Here is a 24200-nt window from a genome sequence, read left to right as displayed (position 1 = left end):
GAAAGAAAGGCTGCACACAAATATGCTGCTCCCGAGTGCTTTGATTCAACCTGCACCACAAGGCTGTGTGTCTTGTATCTTGCATATGAAACATCTCTCTTGTGGAACCAGTGAAAATAAAGTACTTGGGAAAGTACTTAAATGGGAGCAGCTGCCAATGGCATGTGCCGGGCTCTATCTTCGTAGTACATTGCACTCCACATATAGGTCTTATCACAAAATCGGCGATAGCATCCGGAACTGTTTGGCCTACAAACTATTATGACCCCTCTATCGAAAGGGAAGACTCTCACGAACATGATGGTGGGCTCTGTTTTGCTCTATGACCCCTACAATCGAACAGTTTGGGCTACACATCAACATGATCCCTCTGTGGAAAGGTGACACTCTCTCGAATACGTACCTGTCAGTTGTTTTCCTAAAAAAAAAGTGGTCTGAAGGTCCCCCGGTACAAGTTGAAAAGATGAACGGAAGTACACTACATGACCAAAAGTAGGTGGACACCTGCTCGTCGAACATCTTATTCCAAAATCATGGGCATTAATATGGAGTTGGTCCCCCTTTGCTGCTATAACAGCCTCCACTCTTCTGGGAAGGCTTTCCACTAGATGTTGGAACATTGCTGCGGGGACTTGCTTCCATTCAGCCACAAGAGCATTAGTGAGGTCAGGCACTGATGTTGGCCGATTAGCCCTGGTTCGCAGTCGGCGTTTCAATTCATCCCAAAGGTATTCGATAGGGTTGAGGTCAGGGCTCTGTGCAGGCCAGTCAAGTTCTTCCACACGATCTCGACAAACCATTTCTGTATGGACCTTGCTTTGTGCACAGGGACATCGTCATGCTGAAACAGGAAAGGGCCTTCCCCAAACTGCTGCCACAAAGTTGGAAGCACAGAATCGTCTAGAATGTCATTGTATGCTGTAGCATTAAGATTTACCATCACTGGAACTATGGGGCCTAGCCCGAACCATGAAAAACAGCCGCAGACCATTATTCCTCCTCCACCAAACTTTACAGTTGGCACTATGCATTCAGGCAGGTAGCGTTCTCCTGGCATCCGCCAAACCCAGATTCGTCCGTCGGACTGCCAGATGGTGAAACATGATTCATCACTCCAGACAACGCGTTTCCACTGCTCCAGAGTCCAATGGTGGTGAGCATTACACCACTCCAGCCGACGCTTGGCATTGCGCATAGTGATCTTAGGCTTGTGTGCGGCCGCTCGGCCATGGAAACCCATTTCATTAAGTTACCAACGAACAGTTCTTGTGCTGACGTTGCTTCCAGAGTCACTGAGCTCTTCGGTGAGGCCATTCTACTGACAACTTTTGTCTATGGAGATTGTATGGCTGTGTGCTCAATTTTATACACCTGTCAGCAACGGCTGTGGCTGAAATAGCCAAATCCACTAATTTGAAGGGGTGTCCACAAACTTTTGTATATATATTGTATATATGGGGACTGTTTAGTGCCAGAAATATGGGGATAAATACAGTTGAAGTCGGAAGTTTACATACAACTTAGCCAAATACATTTAAACTCAGTTTTTCACAATTCCTGACATTCAATCCTAGTAAAAATTCATTGTCTTAGGTCAGTTAGGATCACCACTTCATTTTAAGAATGTGAAATGTCAGAATAATAGTAGAGAGAATGATTTATTTCAGCTTTCATTTCTTTCATCACATTCCCAGTGGGTCAGAAGTTTACATACACTGAATTAGTATTTGGTAGCATTGCCTTTAAATTGTTTAACTTGGGTCAAACGTTTCGGGTAGCCTTCCACAAGCTTCCCACAATAAGTTGGGTGAATTTTGGCCCATTCCTCCTGACAGAGCTGGTGTAACTGAGTCAGGATTGTAGGCCTCCTTGCTCGCACACGCTTTTTCAGTTCTGCCCACAATCTATGGGATTGAGGCCAAGGCTTTGTGATAGCCACTCAAATACCTTCACTTTGTTGTCCTTAAGCCATTTTGCCACAACTTTGGAAGTATGCTTGGGGTCATTGTCCATTTGGAAGACCCATTTACGACCAAGCTTTAACTTCCTGACTGATGTTGTTTCAATATATCCACATAATTTTCCTGCCCCATGATGCCATCTATTTTGTGAAGTGCACCAGTCCTCCTGCAGCAAAGCACCCTCACAACATGATGTTGCCACCCCCGTGCTTCACGGTTGGGATGTTGTTCTTCGGCATGCAATTCTCCCCCTTTTTCCTCTAAACATAACGATGGTCATTATGGCCAAACAGTTCTATTTTTGTTTCATCAGACCAGAGGACATTTCTCCAAAAAGTACGATCTTTGTCCCCATGTGCAGTTGCAAACCGTAGTCTGGCTTTTTTATGGCGGTTTTGGAGCAGTGGCTTCTTCCTTGCTGAGTGGCCTTTCAGGTTATGTCGATATAGGACTCGTTTTACTGTGGATATAGATAATTTTGTACCTGTTTCCTCCAGCATCTTCACAAGGTCCTTTGCGGTTGTTCTGGGATTGATTTGCACCTTTCGCACCAAAGTTCGTTCATCTCTAGGAACGCGTCTCCAGAACGCATCTCCTTCCTGAGCGGTATGACGGCTGCGTGGCCCCATGGTGTTTATACTTGCGTACTATTGTTTGTACAGATAAACGCGGTACCTTCAGGCGATTGGAAATTTCTCCCAAGGATGAACCAGACTTGTGGAGGTCTACAATTTTTTTTCTGAGGTCTTGGCTGATTCCTTTTGATTTTCCCATAATGTCAAGCAAAGAGGCACTGAGTTTGAAGGTAGACCTTGAAATACATCCACAGGTACACTTCCAATTGACTCAAATTATGTCAATTAGCCTATCAGAAGCTTCTAAAGCCATGAAATCATTTTCTGGAATTTCCCAAGCTGTGTAAAGGCACAGTCAACTTATTGTATGTAAACTTCTGACCCAATGGAATTAGGATACAGTGAATTATAAGTGAAATAATCTGTGTGTAAACAATTGTTGGAAAAATTACTTGTGTCATGCACAAAGTAGATGTCCTAACCGACTTGCCAAAACTATAGTTTGTTAACAAGACATTTGTGGAGTGGTTGAAAAACTAGTTTTAATGACTCCAACCTAAGTGTATGTAAACTTCCGACTTCAACTGTACATGTAAAAAAAAAAAGTTTCCTGATCTTTCTTATATCTCTCAGATCGAGGACAGACACTTCAGAACAAACTTCCTTTAGATTCTGTTCTTCCATGTAGTGAATATGTTATTCAATGTGTTTGTATTGGCTAATAGCAGTCAGTTAAATATATAAAAAGTATACTTTTTTATACTTAAAGGAGTTTTACAATTCAAAATCAAATAGCAAAAAGATCCTTGGTATGACCTTCTTAAAACAATTCCTTATAGCAGAGTAGACCCCCCCCCCCCCTACCTCGGCTTAGACAGGGCTTATTCATATGGGTTAAATAGTGATCCTTTCTGACTACTATTTTGTTGTCACACAGTACCACGTGCTGACATAGACCAATCAAGGGCCAGCAGGCTACGAGGAAACTCACCCCCTCATGCCATAGGTTGACTCTTAGGCCACATAGGTTGACTCTCTTACGGCCACTTTCACCATGATGCTTAGTGATTTTGGGGTGCCATTCCATTCAACAATATGGCGTGCTTCAAATTAAAATATTTCCAGCTTCACATGCCATCTGGAGTTTTCCATAGGAATACGTGGATGACATCACTATCTACTGGTTTTAATGTCTATGCTATAAGCCTAATTTATACCTGGTGCTAACAAGTGTCCTTTTGTCCTGATTTTGTCCTCATTCTGATATTGTGCCCACATTTTCTGAAACATGTCTACACATTAAAATGTGTTTCATATCCGTCCACTGTGTCTTTTTAAAATATATATTTTTTTTATTTCACCTTTATTTAACCAGGTAAACTAGTTGAGAACAAGTTCTCATTTACAACTGCGACCTGGCCAAGATAAAGCAAAGCAGTGCAACACAAATAACAACACAGAGTTACACATGGAATAAACAAGCGTACAGTCAATAACACAATAGAAAGAAAAGAAAGTCTATATACAGTGTGTGCAAATGGCATCAGGAGGTAAGGCAATAAATAGGCCATAGTAGCAAAGTAATTACAATTTAGCAGATTAACACTGGAGTGATAGATGAGCAGATGATGATGAGCAGATGATGGTGTGTAAGTAGTGATACTGGTGTGCAAAAGAGCAGCAAAGTAAATAAAAACAATATGGGGATGAGGAGGGTAGATTGGGTGGGCTATTTACAGATGGACTATGTACAGCTGCAGCGATCGGTTAGCTGCTCAGATAGCTGATGTTTAAAGTTAGTGAGGGAAATGTAAGTCTCCAGCTTCAGCGATTTTTGCAATTCGTTCCAGTCACTGGCCGCAGAGAACTGGAAGGAAAGGTGGCCAAAGGAGGTGTTGACTTTGGGGATGACAAGTGAGATATACCTGCTGGAGCGCGTGCTACGGGTGGGTGTTGTTACCGTGACCAGTGAGCTGAGATAAGGCGTAGCTTTACCTAGCTTAGACTTATAGATGACCTGGAGCCAGTGGGTCTGGCGACGAATATGTAGCGAGGGCCAGCCGACTAGAGCATACAGGTCGCAGTGGTGGGTGGTATAAGGCGCTTTGGTAACAAAACGGATGGCACTGTGATAGACTACATCCAATTTGCTGAGTAGAGTATTGGAAGCTATTTTGTAGATGACATCGCCGAAGTCAAGGATCGGTAGGATAGTCAGTTTTACTAGGGTACGAATGGCGGAATGAGTCGAGGCGTTGTTGCGGAATAGTGTCTGGATTGTGACCAGATTTCCTGGTCCCTCCCTGTATGCAAATTACTTTTACAGCTATTATTTCAAAAATAATATTTATTTATTTATTTTAAGATGCATATTGATGCATAAGTCAATGGTGCCACCTGTCAATGATTTTATAAGGTGGAATAATGATGATTTAAATGGTTTTACTGTCCTGATCCATCGACACATGTAAGATATCCAGACAAAATGCGTGCCTGACTACCTCCGGAAGTGGTCAGGAAGATCTGATCACAAACAGTTCACAATGTGTCTGTTAATCGTCTACACCTGTCTGAAAATGTGGGAACAATCAGAATGTGGAAAAAAAACGGACAAAGGCTGCATGTTAGAACCAGGTATAAACGGGGCTTCTGTAACACCTGGGGTCGTGTTTATTAGGTACCAAATTGAAAAAGAAACACTGAAAAATGGACGGACTATGCAATCTAGACTTTAAAAACATTCATTTTAGTTTTCCATTGCAAAACAAACCTTAAACCAAGTTCACTCACCTGGGCAAAGTAAAGCTCGAGCTGCTTCCCGTTGAACTCGGTCTCGTGGAGCTCGACACGAGCGCGGGCGGCCGCCTCCGGAGTGCTGAAACTGATGCGGACTCGCCTGAAGCTCTTGAACATCTGGAAGGACGTCTGCTCGTCATAGATCCTGAACAAGGCCTCAAACCGCTCCTGGGAGAGAAAAAAAAAAAGGGGGCCATTTTAGACTGGAGTCGATCCTGCACCTGTCCTGAAATGTCACCATTAAGCATTTCAGGCATTTTTAGCAAGGTAGCATATCCCTACACTGCAGCATAGCTCTAGAGGTGTGTTCCCCCCTTTACAGGGATTTGAGCATCTGGAAAGGTGATATATAAATGCAATCAATTAATGTAATTATTATAAACTCTACATCCATAGATGCTGCTCCATGGCTGACCCTGTGCCTTGTGTGTGTGTGATACACGTGAATGTGTGCATTATGGGGAGGGTTAAGATTAGGCTGAAAACAAAAAGGGACAAAAGGGACAATATAGTATATATTCTACTAATTCATCAAAGGGAGCAGACAAACAGTGGGAGAGATGGGAGTAGTGAAAAGGGTGGGTGAATCAATTATTCAGCCATTTGAAACAGAATATAATCTTGTCATTTGAGCAATAGGGGACATAGGGGTGTCCTGTGTCATAGTTCCTCTCTTGTGGCCCATCCTCTGTTGTGGTAGCACTCTAGCGGCATCTGCTACGCGTATTGGATTTTCTAGACTGGCAGACATGTTGGATTGTGAAATTTGAGGTTTCCAACTTTCCAGGTCACCCTCCCCTGTTGTTCACTAAGCAGCCTGGAAAAGGCAGACTTTTTGTAAAAATTATAGTGTATATCAGATATATTATACAGTGCATTTGGAAAAGTATTCAGACCCCTTGACTTTTTCCACATTTTGTTACGTTACAGTCTTATTCTAAAATGAATTAAATTGTTGTTTCTTTCTCATCAACCTACACACAATACCTCATAAATACAAAGCAAAAACAGGTTTGTATTTTTTTGTGCAAATGTATTAAAAATAAAAACTATTCAGACCCTTTACTTAGTACTTTGTTGAAACACCTTTGGAAGTGATTACAGCCTCGAGTCTTCTTCGGTATGACGCTACAAGCTTGGCACACCTGTATTTGGGGAGTTTCTCCCATTCTTCTCTGCAGATCCTCTCAAGCTCTGTCAGCTTGGATGGGAAGCATTGCTGCACAGCTATTTTCAGGTCTCTCCAGAGATGTTCGATCGGGTTCAAGTCAGGGCTCTGGCTGGACCACTCAAGGACATTCAGAGACTTGTCCCGAAGCCAATCCTGCGTTGTCTTGGCTGTGTACTTAGGGTCGTTGGTGAACCTTCGCCACAGTCTGAGGTCCTGAGGTTTTCATCAAGGATCTCTCTCTCCCAGTCCCTGCCACTGAAAAACATCCCCAGAGCATGATGCTGCCACCACCATAATTCACCTTAGGGATGGTGAGTCTTTCAGGTGCCTTTTGGCAAACTCCAAACAGGCTGTCAAGTGCCTTTTACTGAGAAGTGGCTTCCGTCTGGCCACTCTACCATAAAGGCCTGATTGGTGGAGTGCTGCAGAGATGGATGTCCTTCTGGAAGGTTCTCCCATCTCCACAGAGGAACTCTGGAGCTCTGTCATAGTGACCATCGGGTTCTTGGTCACCTCCTTGAACAAGGACCTTCTCCCCCGATTGCTCAGTTTGGCCGGGCAGCCAGCTCTAGGAAGAGGCTTAGTGGTTCCAAACTTATTCCATTTAAGAATGATGGAAGCCACTGTGTTCTTGGTGACCTTCAATGCTGCAGACATTTTTTGGTACCCTTACAGCAGATCTGTGCCTCGACACAATCCTGTCTCGGAGCTCTATGGGGCAATTCCTTCGACCTCAAGGCTTGGTTTTTGCTCTGACATGCATTGTCAACTGTGAGACCTTATATAGACAGGTGTGTGCCTTTCCAAATCATGTCCAATCAATTGAATTTACCACATGTGGACTCCAATCAAGTTGTAGAAACATCAAGGATAATCAATGGAAACAGGATTCACCTGAGCTCAATTTCAAGTCTCATAGCAAAGGGTCTGAATACTTATGTAAATAAGGGATTTCTGTTTTTTATTTTTAATACATTTGCAAAAATGTCAAAAACATGTTTTCGTTTCGTCATTATGGGGTATTGTGTGTAGATTGATGAGGGAAAAAAATATTTCATCCATTTTAGAATAAAGCTGTAACGTAACAAAATTTGGAAGAAGTCAAGGTGTCTGAATACTTTCTGAATGCACTGTAGCTTCGAAATCGTGACATTACGAACTTTTTAAGAAAATAAGCAGTTTCTTGACTCTATATACATTAATATACAGTACTAGTCAAAAGATTGCACACACCTACTCATTCAAGTATTTTTCTTTATTTTTTTACTATTTTCCACATTGTAGAATAATAGTGAAGACATCAAAACTATGAAATAACACATATGGAATCATGTAGTAAACAAAAAAGTGTTAAACAAATCAATTTTTATTTTTTTTGCCTTGATGACAGCTTTGCACACTCTTGGCATTCTCTCAACCAACTTCACCTGGAATGCTTTTCCAACAGTCTTGATGGAGTTCCCACATATGCTTAGCACTTGTTGGCTGCTTTTCTTTTACTCAATTTGGTTGAGGTCGGGTGATTGTGGACGGGACCACGAGTGCTAAAGTGCATAAAAATAATCTGTCCTTGGTTGCAACACTCACTAATGAGTTCCAAACAGCCTCCGGAAGCTACGCCAGCACAAGAAGTGTTCGTCGGGAGATCCATGAAATGGGTTTCTATGGCTGAGCAGCCTAAGCCTAAGATCACCATGCGCAATGCCAAGCGTCAGCTGGAGGGGTGTAAAGTTCACCGCCATTGGACTCAGCAGAGGAAACGTGTTCTCTGGAGTGATGAATCACGCTTCACCATCTGGTAGTCCGACGGGCGAATCTGGGTTTGGCAGACGTCAGGAGAACGCTACCTGCCCAAATGCATAGTGCCAACTGTAAAGTTTGGTGGAGGAGGAATAATGGTCTGGGGCTGTTGTTCATGGTTCGGGCTAGTTCCAGTGATGGGAAATCTTAATGCCACAGCATACAATGACATTCTAGATGATTCTGTGCTTCCAACTTTGTGGCAACAGTTTGGGGAAGGCCCTTTCCTGTTTCAGCATGACAATGCCCCCATGCACAAAGCGAGGTCAATAGAGAAATGGTTTGTCGAGATCGGTGTGGAAGAACTTGACTGGCCTGCACAGAGCCCATACCTCAACCCCAATGAACACCCTTGGTATGAATTGGAACGCCGACTGCGAGCCAGGCCTAATCGCCCAACATCAATGCCCGACCTCACTAATGCTCTCGTGGCTGAATGGAAGCAAGTCCCCGCAGGATTGTTCCAAAATCTAGTGGAAAGCCTTCCCAGAAGGGTGGAGAATGTTATAGAAGCAAAGGGGGGACCAACTCCATATTAATGCCCATGATTTTGGAATTAGATGATAGATGAGCAGGTGTCCATTTTGGTCATGTAGTGTGTATACATGTCCAAAAGTATGTGGACACCTGCTCGGCTGAAATAGCCGAATCCACTAATTTGAAGTGGACTAATCCACATACTTTTGTATTTATAGTGTGTATATATACACTGAGTGTAGAAAACATTAAAAACACCTGCTCTTTCCATGACATAGACTGACCAGGTGAATCCAGGTGAAAGCTATGATCCCTTATTGATGTCACCTGTTAAATCCACTTCCATCAGTGTAGATGAAGGGGAGGAGACAGGTTAAAGAAGGATTTTTAAGCCTTGAGAATTGAGACATGGATTGTGTATCTGTGCCATTCAGTGGGTGAATGGGCAAGACAAAAGATTTATAGTGTCTTTGAACGTGTAATGGTAGTAGGTGCCATGTGCACCGGTTTGAGCGTGTCAAGAATTGCAACACTGATGGTTTTTCACGCTCAACAGTTTCCCGTATGTATCAAGAATGGTCCACCACCCAAAGGACATCCAGTCAACTTGACACAACTGTGGGAAGCATTGGAGTCAACACGGGCCAGCATCCTTGTGGAACGCTTTCGAGACTTTGTTGTTCATGCACAAACTAATTGAGGCTGTTCTGAGGGCAAAAGGGGGTGCAACTTAATATTAGGAAGGTGTTCCTAATATTCTGTACACTCAGTGTATTTAAGGTATACACAGTGTTGGGGAGTAACGGATTACATGTCATCCGTGTACATGTAATCCGTTACATGTAAAGGATTACAAAAAACAGTAACTGTAATCCATTACGTTACCAGCTACAAATAATGTAATCAGATTATAGATACTTTTGAAAAATTTGATGACAAGTCAGAGACCAATATGGTGACACATCAAACACATTTGGTGTATCGCAGGAAAAGAGCAAGAATAGGGTTTTGTAGGCTACAGTCCAGGCTATGTCTTCCAATGGTGCAACTGCTGTCGGCATCCAAAGATTATCCAAATTGAATAAACGCTCTAAGGTAAGGATGACAGCAGTGGTGTAGTCTACGGCGATACGGATATCACGTATTATTGATATCTACATAGCACATTGATGTGAATCACACTGCTGCTCTCTGATTTAGCTATTTGCGCCTTACGGATTGTGGTTGTTGTGGGTGGCTGTTCACAAATCTAAATGTGTATTTGAACTCAATAATGGTTGAATTCAAGAAGTTTAAGCTGCCTATCAATGATTGTTTTGAAACCAGTGTTAAGCTAGTAAAAAATGCGCTCTTGCAACAGCTAAATAGTGCGGATCCCAGCCTACGGAATAAAAGTGGGGCTTTTACTGCTCAATCTAATTCATGCTGATAAAAAGATTTTCTAAAGGCCTAATGGACACATGCTCAAACCTGCACACTTTTGATAGACTTAAAGGGACAATCTGTAGTTGGTACATACATTTTTCATCAATTTTTGGACTTGTAAATTATATATATTAATGTAAAGATATAATTTAATTGTGTTATTATATGTAGTAGAAAGCAATGGGTTAGAAGAAGCCTACATAACCAACCCATAAAGTAAAATGTGACATCCATATATGGCCAGCTATGTAAACTATTGATTTATCCTGCAATAGATGTCGTTCAATTAATAACATACATTTTTGTCTTCTTCTAATGCCTCTTAAGGGTAAAGTAATCTAGAAGTAACTGAATGTAATCTGATTGTGTTACTGAGTTTGGATAATCCAAAAGTTACGTTGCTGATTATAATTTTGGACAGGTAACTAGTAACTGTAACGGATTACATTTAGAAAGTAACCTACCCAACCCTGTGTTTACAGTATTATGATCAGAGCCATACATATGGCCCTTGGTCAGATGTGTGTCTGTCATATTTAGCAAAACAAAAAGCTTGTTGAGGGAGTTCCACTTTCATTCAGTGTCAACATTCAGAATGGTGATATTAGTTTATGCCTAATATATATATATATATATACTGTATATATATATATCAGGGGTAACCATGGTGTTCCTCTGCCCATCCACTGCTGTGTTTGGTAAGGAAATTAGATTTCCCATCTGAATCCTTCTGGCCCTCCAGATGCTATCAAGGCTCTCCTCTCCCTATCTCCCAACCTCTCTCTTTTCTCCCTCCAACGCCCTCTTTTTCTCAATGTTCTCCCTCTCTCTCCATCCCTCTCTCTCTCTCTCCCTCTCCCCCTATCTCGCTGTCTCTCTCACTGCTTGGACAGAGTGACATTTTAGCTGTGAATTCAATCGATGGACTCTGTCGGGAGCCAGTAACTGGGAAGAGACCAGGGAAGGTGGAGGCTGGCTAGTCGATACAGGGGGCTTTCTCACAGCACGCTCCACAGACAGAGCATTCAAGGAGACTATTCTTTCTCTCTCATCAAACCTGTTTTTGAGAGAGGGAAGAAAGGTAGCCATGAAACTATAGGCATCATTTAAAAGGAACTGGTGCCGACTTCCTCTTGGTCGGCTCGGCTGTGCCATTTTGGGTTAGAGCAACTGTTATTGAATTCAGCTAAACAGAAAGACTCTCAATCACATACATATCATAGTCTTCCGGACACAATTGATTGATTGAAGCATTTACTATCACACTAAATAATGATTACTCCTTCAAATGGAAATGCTAAAATACCAATAATATTGATACTGGTACACGTACGTGTCAGACTTTACTATTGGTACAAGAGCATAAGACGTAATTCACCTCTTGTTCCAAAGGTATCGTCAAACACATACACGTTTGTACCACGTTGATATGGGGATACGGAAGTGTCAAGGTATGAGACACTGACAGTAACAGGTTGATAAAGAGCGTAAACTGTGGAAAAGTGAATAAGCTGCAACCCCCATGTGAATTTCCTTATCTGCTTTCCAGCCAGGGCTAGATTCACTATCGGGGCACATCTGATTGGTGTTTAACTCACCATACAAGGGCCTTTCCATTCATAAGCCAAGAAAATTGTTCAATTTATGTTTCTGTGTCTTGACTCCGCCCTTCAGTCTGTAGCCGTGCCAACCCCCTGACATAGGGACTACTTTTCCACTCAGAGCCTCTGTACTGAACGAGTAGTGGTGAACCCCCTGCAGTTAATTCTAGACTACCATCATCAACACCCATGACTACCACGTGGAAAACACACACACAAAAACATCATGGATATACCAAAGTCCTCCTGATGTTGAGCTGCCAGGAATTGGGTTGCATATCAAACCCTATTACAGTAGGCTACATTCATCCAGTACTTGAGTTATGGCTGTTTTGTGACCCCTGTCAGTTTCAGCTCTGTCACCAATCACCTGATATGCTGTGGTTAGCCTCGTCGCGTACCAGGATTCCCTAAAACGGGAAAACAGGATTCCCTAAAAAAGTACTCGTTACATGTTTAATACTTAGCAGGACAGGAAAATGGTCTAATTCACGCACTTATCAAGAGAACATCCCTGGTCATCCCAACTGCCTCTGATCTGGCAGACTCACTAAACACCAATGCTTCGCTTGTAAATTATGTCTCAGTTGTTGGAGTGTGCCCATGGCTATCCGTAAATTAAAAAAAACAAGAAATCGGTCTGATTTGCTTAAAATAACATTTCTTTTATGATTTATACTTCTACTTTTGATACTTAAGTACATTTAAAACCAAATACTTTTAGACTTTTACTCATGTAGTATTTTACTGGGTGACTTTCACTTTTACTTGATTCATTTTCTTTTAAGGTATCTTTACTTTTACTCAAGTGTGAAAATTGGGTACTTTTTCCACCACTGCGCCTCACAATACGTCAAACAAATCAAATGCCTTGCTTGGGCGAAGCTCCAAAGGTGCTCACCAGAAGAGCGCCATAGGAGCACCAGCGTGTGAGGACAGAAAATGTCAACATAACAAGCCCTGGTGACAAAACATTTTAGAATGTTTGCAGCAGACTGGTTTTCACAGCATTTCTCTGTCATTTCGAGATTAGCTAAAGCTGCAGGAAAAGGGGAGAAATGGTCTTCAATGCTGGCCATATCAATATTTTTAAATGTTGACGTTTCTGATGTGATATTTGCCTGTAAAGGCTAGCATGAGGGACAAGAAGTAGCTAGCCACAATGAGGTTCGTTTTGAGAAGTCAGCTAACCTTGTAAGCTACCTAGGTATAACTAGCTAGCTACTAGCTACACCACAAGACCAAACGTATGTGGATACCTGCTCGTCAAACATCTCATTCCAAAATCATGGGTATTAATATGGAGTTGGTCTCCCCTTTGCTGCTATAACAGCCTTAAATCTTCTGGGAAGGTTTTCCACTAGATGTTGGAACATTGCTGTGGAGACTTGCTTCCACTCAGCCACAAGCGCATTCGTGAGGTCGGGCCACTGATGTTGGGCGATTAGGCCTGGCTCACATTCGGCGTTCCAATGAATCCTAAAGGTGTTCAATGGGGTTGAGGTCAGGGCTCTGTGCAGGCCACTCGCACACAGACACCAAGCCCCTCCCCCTGCCACTCACAACGACGAAAGATAACTTCTTCCTCTCTGACAACAAGCAGTTTAAACTCGCTACAGACGAGAACTTAACCTTTCTAACGACACCCTTTTTATGTCTCAACTCCCAAAATGTAGAATAGAGCAGACACTACTAGAACGAGAGTATCAATGAACATGATTGTGGAAAATGGATGCTCAGTTTGTCTCGTACCACGTACCGCTAGTAGCATTTTAGCCACAGACTGTCATGTTCTGTCTGTGTTTTATACATGTACAATGAGCATACACATCTTTTATTTACATCAGGAATAGGCAACTTGTTCTCATTCTAAGAAATAAGTGTCTTCTTAAGCTGCAAAAATGGATTCACAAGAGTGCCAATCAAATAAAAGAGATTGAAGATCTTACAACTAGCCAAAAAGGACATGTTCATTTGAGAATACCACACAGAAACATTAGAGAAAGAACCCCCTCCCCTCTTTATTAAAGGATTGAGATATGTGATTAATCAACATTGACATTAGTTCATTTTGAATAATAGTTCAACAATTAAAACAAGTTTAAACACTTAAATCAAATCAAATGTATTTATATAGCCCTTCGTACATCAGCTGATATCTCAAAGTGCTGTACAGAAACCCAGCCTAAAACCCCAAACAGCAAGCAATGCAACTTAACAACTTAACTTCAAAGAATCAACACTTCATCACTTCAAAGTGTACAAATAAGCTAACTCGTATGTAAAGATTAGACATCTTAGTCTAAACAACAATATATAATTGAGTAGTAACAAGTAGGCTTTTATTACTAAAGCATCATTTCTGGTTAACAAAAAAAACTCCATATGTGGCCAACCTTGCTCCACTGATCCCTGATCTACTGGGTGAGAAAACTTCTATTCCAGCCCAGCAATAGCACACTTGATTATCAACTCATTAGATTTGATAAGTTGAATCAGGTATGTTATTGCTGGGCTGAAGCAGAACCCTGCACATCTAGCAGACATCCAGCATGGTTGGCTTGCTCCAATTGTAATTGGTTCATACATTGTTTGTGATGTATTTAACTGTATTTTTAACATTTGCCTACACGTATAACCCATGGCATATAGGACATACCATTAGTATCTTGGGACATTCATTGGGACCTCTTTTTTCATCTGCAAACAGGCTTTCACAGCTTAACATGTCCGAGGACTGAAAACCTCACAAAGAAACATACTTCATTATACTCAAATTAGACAGCACTGAATATTATGTTGCTTTGTCCTCAAAGTTTTCACCTCTAGGGACTGGAACTGGAGAATCTTTTCATAATGTCCTCCCACAAAATTACCTGCACTATCCAGTAGCCTACACTCTCTCTTTACAGACAGCTGGAGCTGCAATTTCAGCCTCTTCCATGGCTGTTATCTACAAATGCATTTGAAGATGGTGTTTTTAATTTACAGCAAGACAGCTAGATAGCTAGCTGATGATATTTAATTCATTTAGCTGAACAGTGTGTTTTAAGTTAGCAGCTCAGTTGAGTCAGCCTACAAAGTGGCCTACTGTAGCCTGCTAGCTAGCTAATAATAAATGGTTTGTTTTACATAAAACAAATGTATTTACTTACTTGAATTGGTTCCCCTACTACCTCTGTTTTTTGGGTCCTTACAAAAACTAAATAATTGGCAATCGTCACAATATTTCTGGTGATAGCAAAGCCAGCAGCCATGTGGACGAATGGCGACAAAGAAAAAAGTGTTTGTCACCAGAGTGGTTTAGAAAGTGTTGTGATGTTTGACTTTACCAGCTTAATCCACTTTCAATTTCAATAGATATAAATCGCAGACTGTCAGCCACGCTTGATAACTAGCACTTGAAACTAGCATAGGCAACCACTACCCAGACGGAAAACAGTGACACACATCACCCCATCTATGACCCAACAACTGTGTCCAACTCCTCAGTTCACAGTTCCATCTTACCTCACTGTAAGACTGGTGATCACATAATATTGTTATGGCTGTGCCTGTGAGTCAATCTCTCCCAGTGGTAGTCAAATATAAATAGATGAAACTCAAGCTAAATATTGCATAATGCAGCGCCACTCAAAAGCTGTCATGGTAGAGTGGGCCAGGAATGGCGTGTTTGCGTGGGCAGCACTTTCACAGACAACCTTTCCCAGCCAATGACAACACTAATTTCAATTCCACTTCCTGGACCACACAAATGTTATACATCCTTCCAGCCAATGACAACACTCATTTCAATTCTACATCCTGGACCACACAGACTTTGATACATCCTTCCAGTACCAGTCCTAGCCCTTAGCAGCCACACACAGTAGTTCCATAGCAACAAAACATATCTCCTACAAAATATATGTGATATTGGCAAGAGGATAGTCACTTGGCAGGCGACTCGACAAAACTGCCACTCAATGTGGGACTTGAATCCTCTAAACCTGATTCCTTGGCACTGTTTGAGGCGAAACTCAAAGTTACGCCGGTTCTCTGAGAATATGATTGAGATGTCTCACTATGGTATCGCTGGATAGGCGGATCACTACGGAAGAACCAATCACACAACATCTGTCGGAGACGCACAGGTTGAGTGGCGAATGAGGTGAGCCCCTCCCTCTTTATAAGACACCACTCAATACACCCTTTGGTCATTCTCAAGCATGTCTCTCTTCCTTGCGCTCTTGCGAGCATCTCACTCATATTCTCAGAGAATTGGGGTTACACAAGTCACCTTGGGTTCTCTCTCAAATACTTGTTCCCATGTCTCACTGTGGGATTTGGCCAACTCCGTATCGCAGACAGCTCTTCGAAGCCAGGGTCCAACATCATCACGCCTCAGAGGCTCTGATACTGGAGGTCAGAGGCTCTGATACTGACTGCCAAAGAAGGTGCAGTCACCTCCAGTTGAAAAAAACTCAAATGTATGGCCCAACATGCCACATCACAAATCTCCTGTACAGAGATGCCTTTGAAAAGTGCCCAAGAGGTAGCCATACCTCTAGTGAAATGAGCCCTCAGGCCCTCCAGTGGCCTTGCTATTATAAGCCAGTATAATAGCCTCCACTATCCAACGGGATAGCCTTTGACGAGAGAGAGTGCCCAGGATACGGAGTTGATCGCTCTTTCGCAATGTACTCGTTCTATCCAAGTAAATGCGCAAAGTGCGTACTGGACACAAACGGTGGAGACACTATTCCTCCAGTAGAAGAGAGGGGAGGCGCATGGAAGGCCAAAAGCTCTAAGGTGAGGAAATAATAAGTATTGCTGGAAGTAGGCAAACAGGCTGGGTTGGGTAACAAAGTCACCTTGGAAAACCTGGGGCAAACTGTCGGCACGAATGGTGGACTGACAGTGCATGCAGCTCACTCACTCGCTTTGCAGATGTAAGGGCAATTAGTAAAGCAGTTTTGATGGAGAGATTTTTCATCTCCACACTTTCCATTGGCTCGAAAGGCTGCTGTGAAATGGCCTCAGGCACAATAGATACAGCGGCTTGCGAAAGTATTCACCCCCTTGGCATTTTTCCTATTTTGTTGCCTTACAACCTGGAATTAAAATGGATTTTTGGGGGGGTTTGTATCATTTGATTTACACAACATGCCTACCACTTTGAAAATATAAAATATTTATTAATGTGAAACAAACAAGAAATAAGACAAAAAAAACAGAAAACTTGAGCGTGCACAACTATTCACCCCCCCCAAAGTCAATACTTTGTAGAGCCACCTTTTGCAGCAATTACAACTGGAAGTCTCTTGGGGTATGTCTCTATAAGCTTGGCACATCTAGCCACTGGGATTTATGTCCATTAATCAGGGCAAAACTGCTCCTGCTCCTTCAAGTTGGATAGGTTCCGCTGGTGTACTGCAATCTATAAATCATACCATAGATTCTCAATTGGATTGAGGTCTGGGCTTCGACTAGGCCATTCCAAGACAATTAAATATTTCCCGTTAAACCACTCGAGTGTTGCTTTAGCAGTATGCTTAGGGTCATTGTCCTGCTGGAAGGTGAACCTCCGTCCCAGTCTCAAATCTCTGGATGACCAAATACAGGTTTCCCTAAAGAATTTCCGTGTATCTAGTGCAATCCATCATTCCTTCAATTCTGACCAGTTTCCCAGTCCCTGCCGATGAAAAACATCCCCACAGCATGATGCTGCCACCACCATGCTTCCCCGTGGGGATGGGGTTCTCAGGGTGATTAGAGGTGTTGAGTTTGCGCCAGACATAGCGTTTTCCTTGATGGCCAAAAAGCTACATTTTAGTCTCATCTGACCAGAGTACCTTCTTCCATATGTTTGGGGAGTCTCCCACATGCCTTTTGGCAAACACCAAACGTGTTTGCTTATTCTTTTCTTTAAGCAATTGCTTTTTTTTTCTGGACACTCTTCCGTAAAGCCCAGCTCCGTGGAGTGTACAGCTTAAAGTGGTCCTATGGACAGATACTCCAATCTCTGCTGTGGAGCTTTGCAGCTCCTTCAGGGTTATTTTTGGTCTCTTTGTTGCATCTCTGATTAATGCCCTCCTTGCCTGGTCCGTGAGTTTTGGTGGGCGGCCCTCTCTTGGCAGGTTTGTTGTGATGCCATATTCTTTCAATTTTTTAATAACGGATTTAATAGTGCTCCGTGGGATGTTCAAAGATATTTTTTTATAACCCAACCCTGATCTTTACTTCTCCACAACTGTGTCCCTGACCTGTTTGGAGAGCCCCTAGGTCATCATGGTGCCGCTTGCTTGGTGGTGCCCCTTGCTTAGTGGTGTTGCAGACTCTGGGGCCTTTCAGAACAGGTGTATATATACTGAGATCATGTGACACTTAGATTGCACACAGATGGACTTTATTTAACTAATTATGTGACTTCTGAAGGTAATTGGTTGCACCAGATCTTATTTAGGGGCTTCATAACCAAGGGAGTGGTCCATTACATGAAATCCAAATAAAAATCCATTTAAATTACAGGTTGTAATGCAACAAAATAGGAAAAATGCCAAGGGGGATGAATACTTTTGCAAGGCACTGTAGGTCCCAAGATGTGGCTAAAGGCTTGGAGGCTCCTTCATAAAGCAAGACAACAGGGGGGATGCCTCCCTACTGTGTTGTTGTTGAAGCCTATATGAAAGGCCGAGATAGCGGCTAAATAGACCTTTACAGTGGAGAAAGCCTTTGCTCTGTCCAGAAGATCCAGCAAAAAGCATAGGATCTCAAATGTAAAGCTTTGGTAAGGAATGATCACACCACTTCGCAAAAACGCACCACTTGTTACCATACAGTGAGCGTATAGAAGGGGCTCTGGCACTCTGGATCCAGAAAGGGCACTCAGAATGGGGCGCTGCAGTTCGCTATGAAGCCACCCATTTTCCAGATTCAGTAGCAAGTGGCGACTCAGCTCGTATACTAGAGCAGGAAATCTTCTCTCTATTATTAAGCAAATGGTCAATCAGAGCTATACCAGCAGCAGAGAGACATCTCGGCTTCTACTCCTGGTACTTCCTGGTTCCCCTGTAAACAGTTCCCCTCTCCACTTGTTTTTACCCCTTTTGAGTTTTTCAGAAGTAAGTTTTAATTTCTATAGTTGACTTCTGAAAAACTCAAAACGGGGTAATGTCACGATCGTCGAAATAACATTCGGACCAAGGCGCAGCGTGATATGGGTTCCACATCTTTTTATTCGTGAAACACACAGAACAATTTTTTTTAAAGCAAACAATACGCGAAGCTATGCTATGCTCACGGGCAACTACACATAAACAAGATCCCACAAAATACAGTGGGGAAATGGCTGCCTAAATATGATCCCCAATCAGAGACAATGATAAACAGCTGCCTCTGATTGGGAACCATACCAGGCCAACATAGAAATAAAACAACCTAGATTACCCACCTTAGTCACACCCCGACCTAACCAAAATAGAGAATAAAAAGTCTCTCTATGGTCAGGGCGTGACAGGTAAAAACAAATATGGGAGCAGAGTCATCACTTGCTACTGAATCCAGAATTCCGTTGAAAATGGGTGGCTTCATAGCAAACTGCAGTCTAAACCCCTTTGTAACTGTGTACAAGACCCAGGGCTGGACTGTGCATGTGCACTGTAATACTACTACTAGCCACCTACTCGCCAATGTCATAGGGTTCATCAAGCTCAATATCTTAGTGATGTATTACAACACACTTATGGAATCAAAGGCTCTGTGTTAAGTCTGAGTAGCCTGGTCCCAGATATGTTTGTGCTCTTGCCAACTGCCATTGCTGTAGGCTGTCATTTTCAAGACAAAATAGTTTGGCATGAAAATGAGTGACAAGGAGTTGGCATGATCAGACTGGTACTCAAACATACATTTCACATTTGCATTTTAGTCATTTAGCAGACACTCTTCTTCAGAGCGCCTTATTACAATCAAATCTTATCCAGAGCAACTTCAAATATAATAATATATGCCATTTAGCGGACTTACCATCATGCAAGCATACATTTTACGTACGGGTGGTCCCGGGAATTGAACCGAAGGGCCATGCTCTACCAACTGAGCTAAAGAGGACTTGCATATTAGACCAGGCTCATGCTGTGATTATTTGACAAGTGTCATTTTGACTATCAGTATAGCAAGCCTCAGAGCAGCGGTGGTGCCTGTACTGATAACTTAATTTCTCATCTGGGCTCTGATGTAACCTGAGGATTTGTTCTCTCATAAATAAGGGGTCATGTGGGCACGGGCAAAATAATGTGACAGGTAACGCACCTCGAACCCAATTGGAGCTGACGGACGACCGTGGGGCCTGTCAAGGAAGACTGACCGGGTCTTTTTAATCCAAGGTGTAGAACACACACACGCTAACACATAAGTACACACAAAACCACTCACTCGCTCGAGCACGCACGCACGCGCACACACACACACAAACACACACCCCACTGAACCTCCTATCCACAGTAAGAGAGAAGCATGAAGACATGGTGGACAAAGGATGAGTATGAGGAAAACAGAACAAGCTGTTCTTGTTTTTGACTCTCTCAAAGGTGACTTTTTTTTATCAGAGATGGCCGCTGTGGGCCCTGTTCCTCCAACTTCATGGAGGTAAGTTTGTGCAGAGAATTGGGGTACATTTTGTGTCACGAGATGAAGTAACGGGACAGAACAAGTAAGGCTGAATGACTGTTCAGATCATGTGAATGTACTGTACATACGTAAGTAAGTAGTCCTGCACAAGGCTTGGCTTGAGCGAGCCGAAACGGCTTTTAGGAGTAGGAGCCTGTTTCTGTAGGGCAGGGGTGTCAAACCCGTTCCATGGAGAGCCTAGTGTCTGCTGATTTCTGACAGCAGGTGAGCCGAGTCCCTTACTAATTAGTGACCTTATTTCATCAATCAGTTACAAGGGATGAGCGAAAACCCTCAGACACTCCACGCTCCGTCGAATGAGCTTGACACGTGCTGTAGAGTGAGGCCAGCTTGATGTACAAGTACAGGACGCTAGTCTATCGCAGGGCCTTACCCCCAATCGAGCTCGTTACTGCTGAGTGCCAAGCAGAAACTCACCAGGTCCCATTTTTACAAGTCATTGGTATGACTCGGATGAGGATCAAACTCCCATCCTTCCAATCTCAGGGCGGACACTCCGACCACAAGGCCAATGAGTAATGAGTTGGTCTCCTACTCTATAATGGAGGGGGAATAGCCCCAGAAAAAGCCAAGTCGGAGACAGACAACAGGCTCTGTTACAATAGCCAATAGCCACACTAGAATATAACACTTAGTATGAAGCAATCCATTTGGCATCCATTCTAAGTAGTAGCCTATGGTAGTATGGACATTGGACATTGAAACGTGGCCAAAGTCTGGCTCCTCAAGAGCTCCAAGAGAAAAGATGGCCATTACCCCATTACCCGCGCTCCTCCACTACCTCCCCATGTCACCTTTATGAAACACTCCAGGTTACTTCGGCTGGCCAATGAGCTGGCCCAAATTAGCCGAGAGAGAGAGAGAGAGAGAGACAGAGACGAGTGACACAATCCCATCTTTTAGCAGATTGCCCTGTGGGTAATGAGACGGTCATTTTCCTGATGGTAATGGAAAAGCTGTCATGGCTGTAACAACGGGACACCGCCTTGACTCACATTCATCAGCACCAAGATGACACAGATAGGAAGACAGGAAATTAAGTTAGAAATGGAATTTAAATTAGCTGTCTCTACGGTGTTAGTGTGGATGAGAGGGGAACACACATACACTCACTATGTGGCTGTATGCTGTGTTATGTTAAAGTATGATTGAGTTGGTTTAGATTAGCATGTGGCTCAGTGACGATTGGCCGGGCCCATACTGCTCTGCTAGCCGAGTAAACACACATACACACACGTTTGTTTTACTATCCTTGTGTGGACCAAACAATTGATTCCCATTCAAAATCCTATTTTCTCTAACCCTAACCCTAACCCATAACCTAACCCTAAACCTAACCTTAACCCCGAACTCCTAACTCTAACCCTAACCATATTTGTAACCCTAACCCCTAAACCTAAAATAGCCTTTTTTTCTTGTGGGGACTGGCGAAATGTCCCCACTTGTCTGAATTTTATTTGTTTTAATATCCTTGTGAGGACTTCTGGTCCCCACAAGGATAGTAAAACAAAAAAAAACACACACACACACACACACACACACACACACACACACACACACACACACACACACACACACACACACACACACACACACACACACACACACACACACACACACACACACACACACACACTGATGCAGCAGTCAAACCAGGATAATACAGAAACAGCAGGGCTGCACTGGATTCTGTAAACATAAAAGTATATAGCAAAGTTCAAGCAGTCATTTTCCCTACTGCTTGAAAATATATACAACATTTAAAAAAATAGGTAGTCATCTGTATTAAAGCCTCAGACATTTAATATTTGCAAGGTCAACATAATGTTGACTAAATGTTTTCTGATGACATAAGCCTTGAACATGCTTTATCAGTGGAAATAAACTGATGGTTGTCATCTCACCATAACATTGGCTTGATCCTCCATGTCTGATAAATGCATGAGCGACACTCGTCCAAATAAAAGCCTCTCGGCTAATGGGCCTACTGTCATTTTATAGATCACACGATGTGAGACATCGTAAAACACTTCCGCAGCTGCACACTCCATCGGCTGACATGTTGCGTTACATAATCTAGTTAAATCAGCAGGCAGGGGAGCGTTCAATAGCAAGAGAGTGGAGAGAGCAGTCGCTGGCTGTCGTCTACCAGTTTGGAACTTGTTTATAGCCTGGGTTGTTTTCATTAAGCACCAAATGGAAGAAAGCGGACTGAAACAGAGAGGGCCTACCTGAACATGTCCAATAAGAAACACTGGTTTTTAGTTTTCAGTTGCAAAACATTTTGCTACAGTGTGCCCTGATATGACCCTGGATGGCTAGCCAAAAACCGATATCCGCCAAGTCAGCTGGTAATCAGAGCGTTCCCTTGAGGCAGGGCTTTATTTAAGGACAAACTGAAGAGACTCTCATCCACTGCGGGAGATTTGGGTGAAAACCAACAATCTAGGCCATGCCGCCCGGAAGGATTCAGTAAGGACTTTAAACTAAAAATAGAGTGTTCTGAAATAATTAAGGAAATCTATCTCTTAAGTGTGCCAACAATCTTTTTTAATTACAGTCCCCCTGTCGGCTGAGCTGGAGCCAATCAAAGCAGGTCAGGGGATGATGGGAGCAGTTGAGTGATCCACCTGTTATCTTTGTGTGTGCGGACACACACACACACACACACACTCTCACGCACGCATACAAACTACACTTCCTCAAGTCAGAGGAGATATCTCTAATCTCACCTACCAGACAATAAGGTGGCAGGAAAGGGTAGCTTTGAAAGATTCTAGATTAGAATTTCACGGTTCTAAAATAATCTGTGTCATAATGAATGATGGGAGTGTTTGTTTGGTGTTAGCACAATGTTATCCCCTGGTACTGGCTTGTAGAGCAGGGAGGAGGGTGTTAGTGCCCAGACTAACGCTTGTTTACTGTCTGAGTCTTCCAGTGGGAAGATTGACACACTGGGTGAGGCCTGAGGTTGGCGCCTCTGGGAACCACTAACCACAGACTAGTCTGGACAACTCCACCAGACGCTATAATTTACCTCAGAGTAATTTACCTCAGCATTTACCTCAGAGTGGATAGCTTTTCCCTCATGTGCTAATGCTACAGACTATAACAAACCAAAAACACACCTTAGCCAAGCAGTAAGCCTTACCCAGTGAGAAAAATGAAGTTAAAAATACTTTTTGGGGCGTCTTTTCCAAACGTTAAAATCACATTTATTTTTTGGTTCTGATTGAATGTTGAAAATACATCTCTTCCCGACTTTTAAAGAACGTATTTTACATTGGCCAAATTTCAACAGTACATACAATCATTTATTTCTACATGTCAATGCAGAAAACATTATATTCCTCCCATCAATGTTCCCTGTAATGTTTTGGGGCACAGAGCAAATGTTTGGTATCGGAAACTTGAAAGTTGTGAGAATTTTGTTCAACTTCCGGCGCGTGTTTACAGTTAACACTGAGGCTTTACCCTTACAGTTTTAGACAGTAGCCAATAGGCTATTGTGGCTATTTGAGCATAATAGGCCTACCAACAAAACCAATGGAGCAAATCCCATCACATTTTCACATGGAAATAGCTTTGATTTCTATGATATAGCCTACAGTAGCCTATATGTGGTGTTCACTGCCTACATTGCATGCAGTGGCGATTTTAGCATGTAAATCAGTTAGCCACTGACTCCTTCCAAACCACTCATTGTTAAATTTACGATTTCCAACTT

The 24200-nt window shown here is 42.7% G+C and overlaps 1 protein-coding gene across 1 annotated transcript in view; it reads right to left on the bottom strand.

The window, feature by feature from the left end:
• The window catches only part of LOC120023799 (calcipressin-2-like), a 49916-nt gene that overhangs the window by 6589 nt on the left and 19127 nt on the right, over positions 1 to 24200 (bottom strand). The window contains exon 2 of the mRNA XM_038967909.1: positions 5327 to 5500. Within this exon, the coding sequence (XP_038823837.1) occupies positions 5327 to 5500 (174 nt within the window). The remainder of the gene's footprint in view (positions 1 to 5326; positions 5501 to 24200) is intronic.

Source organism: Salvelinus namaycush, chromosome 28 (assembly GCF_016432855.1).
Source record: "Salvelinus namaycush isolate Seneca chromosome 28, SaNama_1.0, whole genome shotgun sequence".
NCBI lineage: Eukaryota > Metazoa > Chordata > Actinopteri > Salmoniformes > Salmonidae > Salvelinus > Salvelinus namaycush.
Note: the sequence above shows the minus strand (reverse complement) of the source record. Positions and strands in the feature narration are given on the sequence as shown.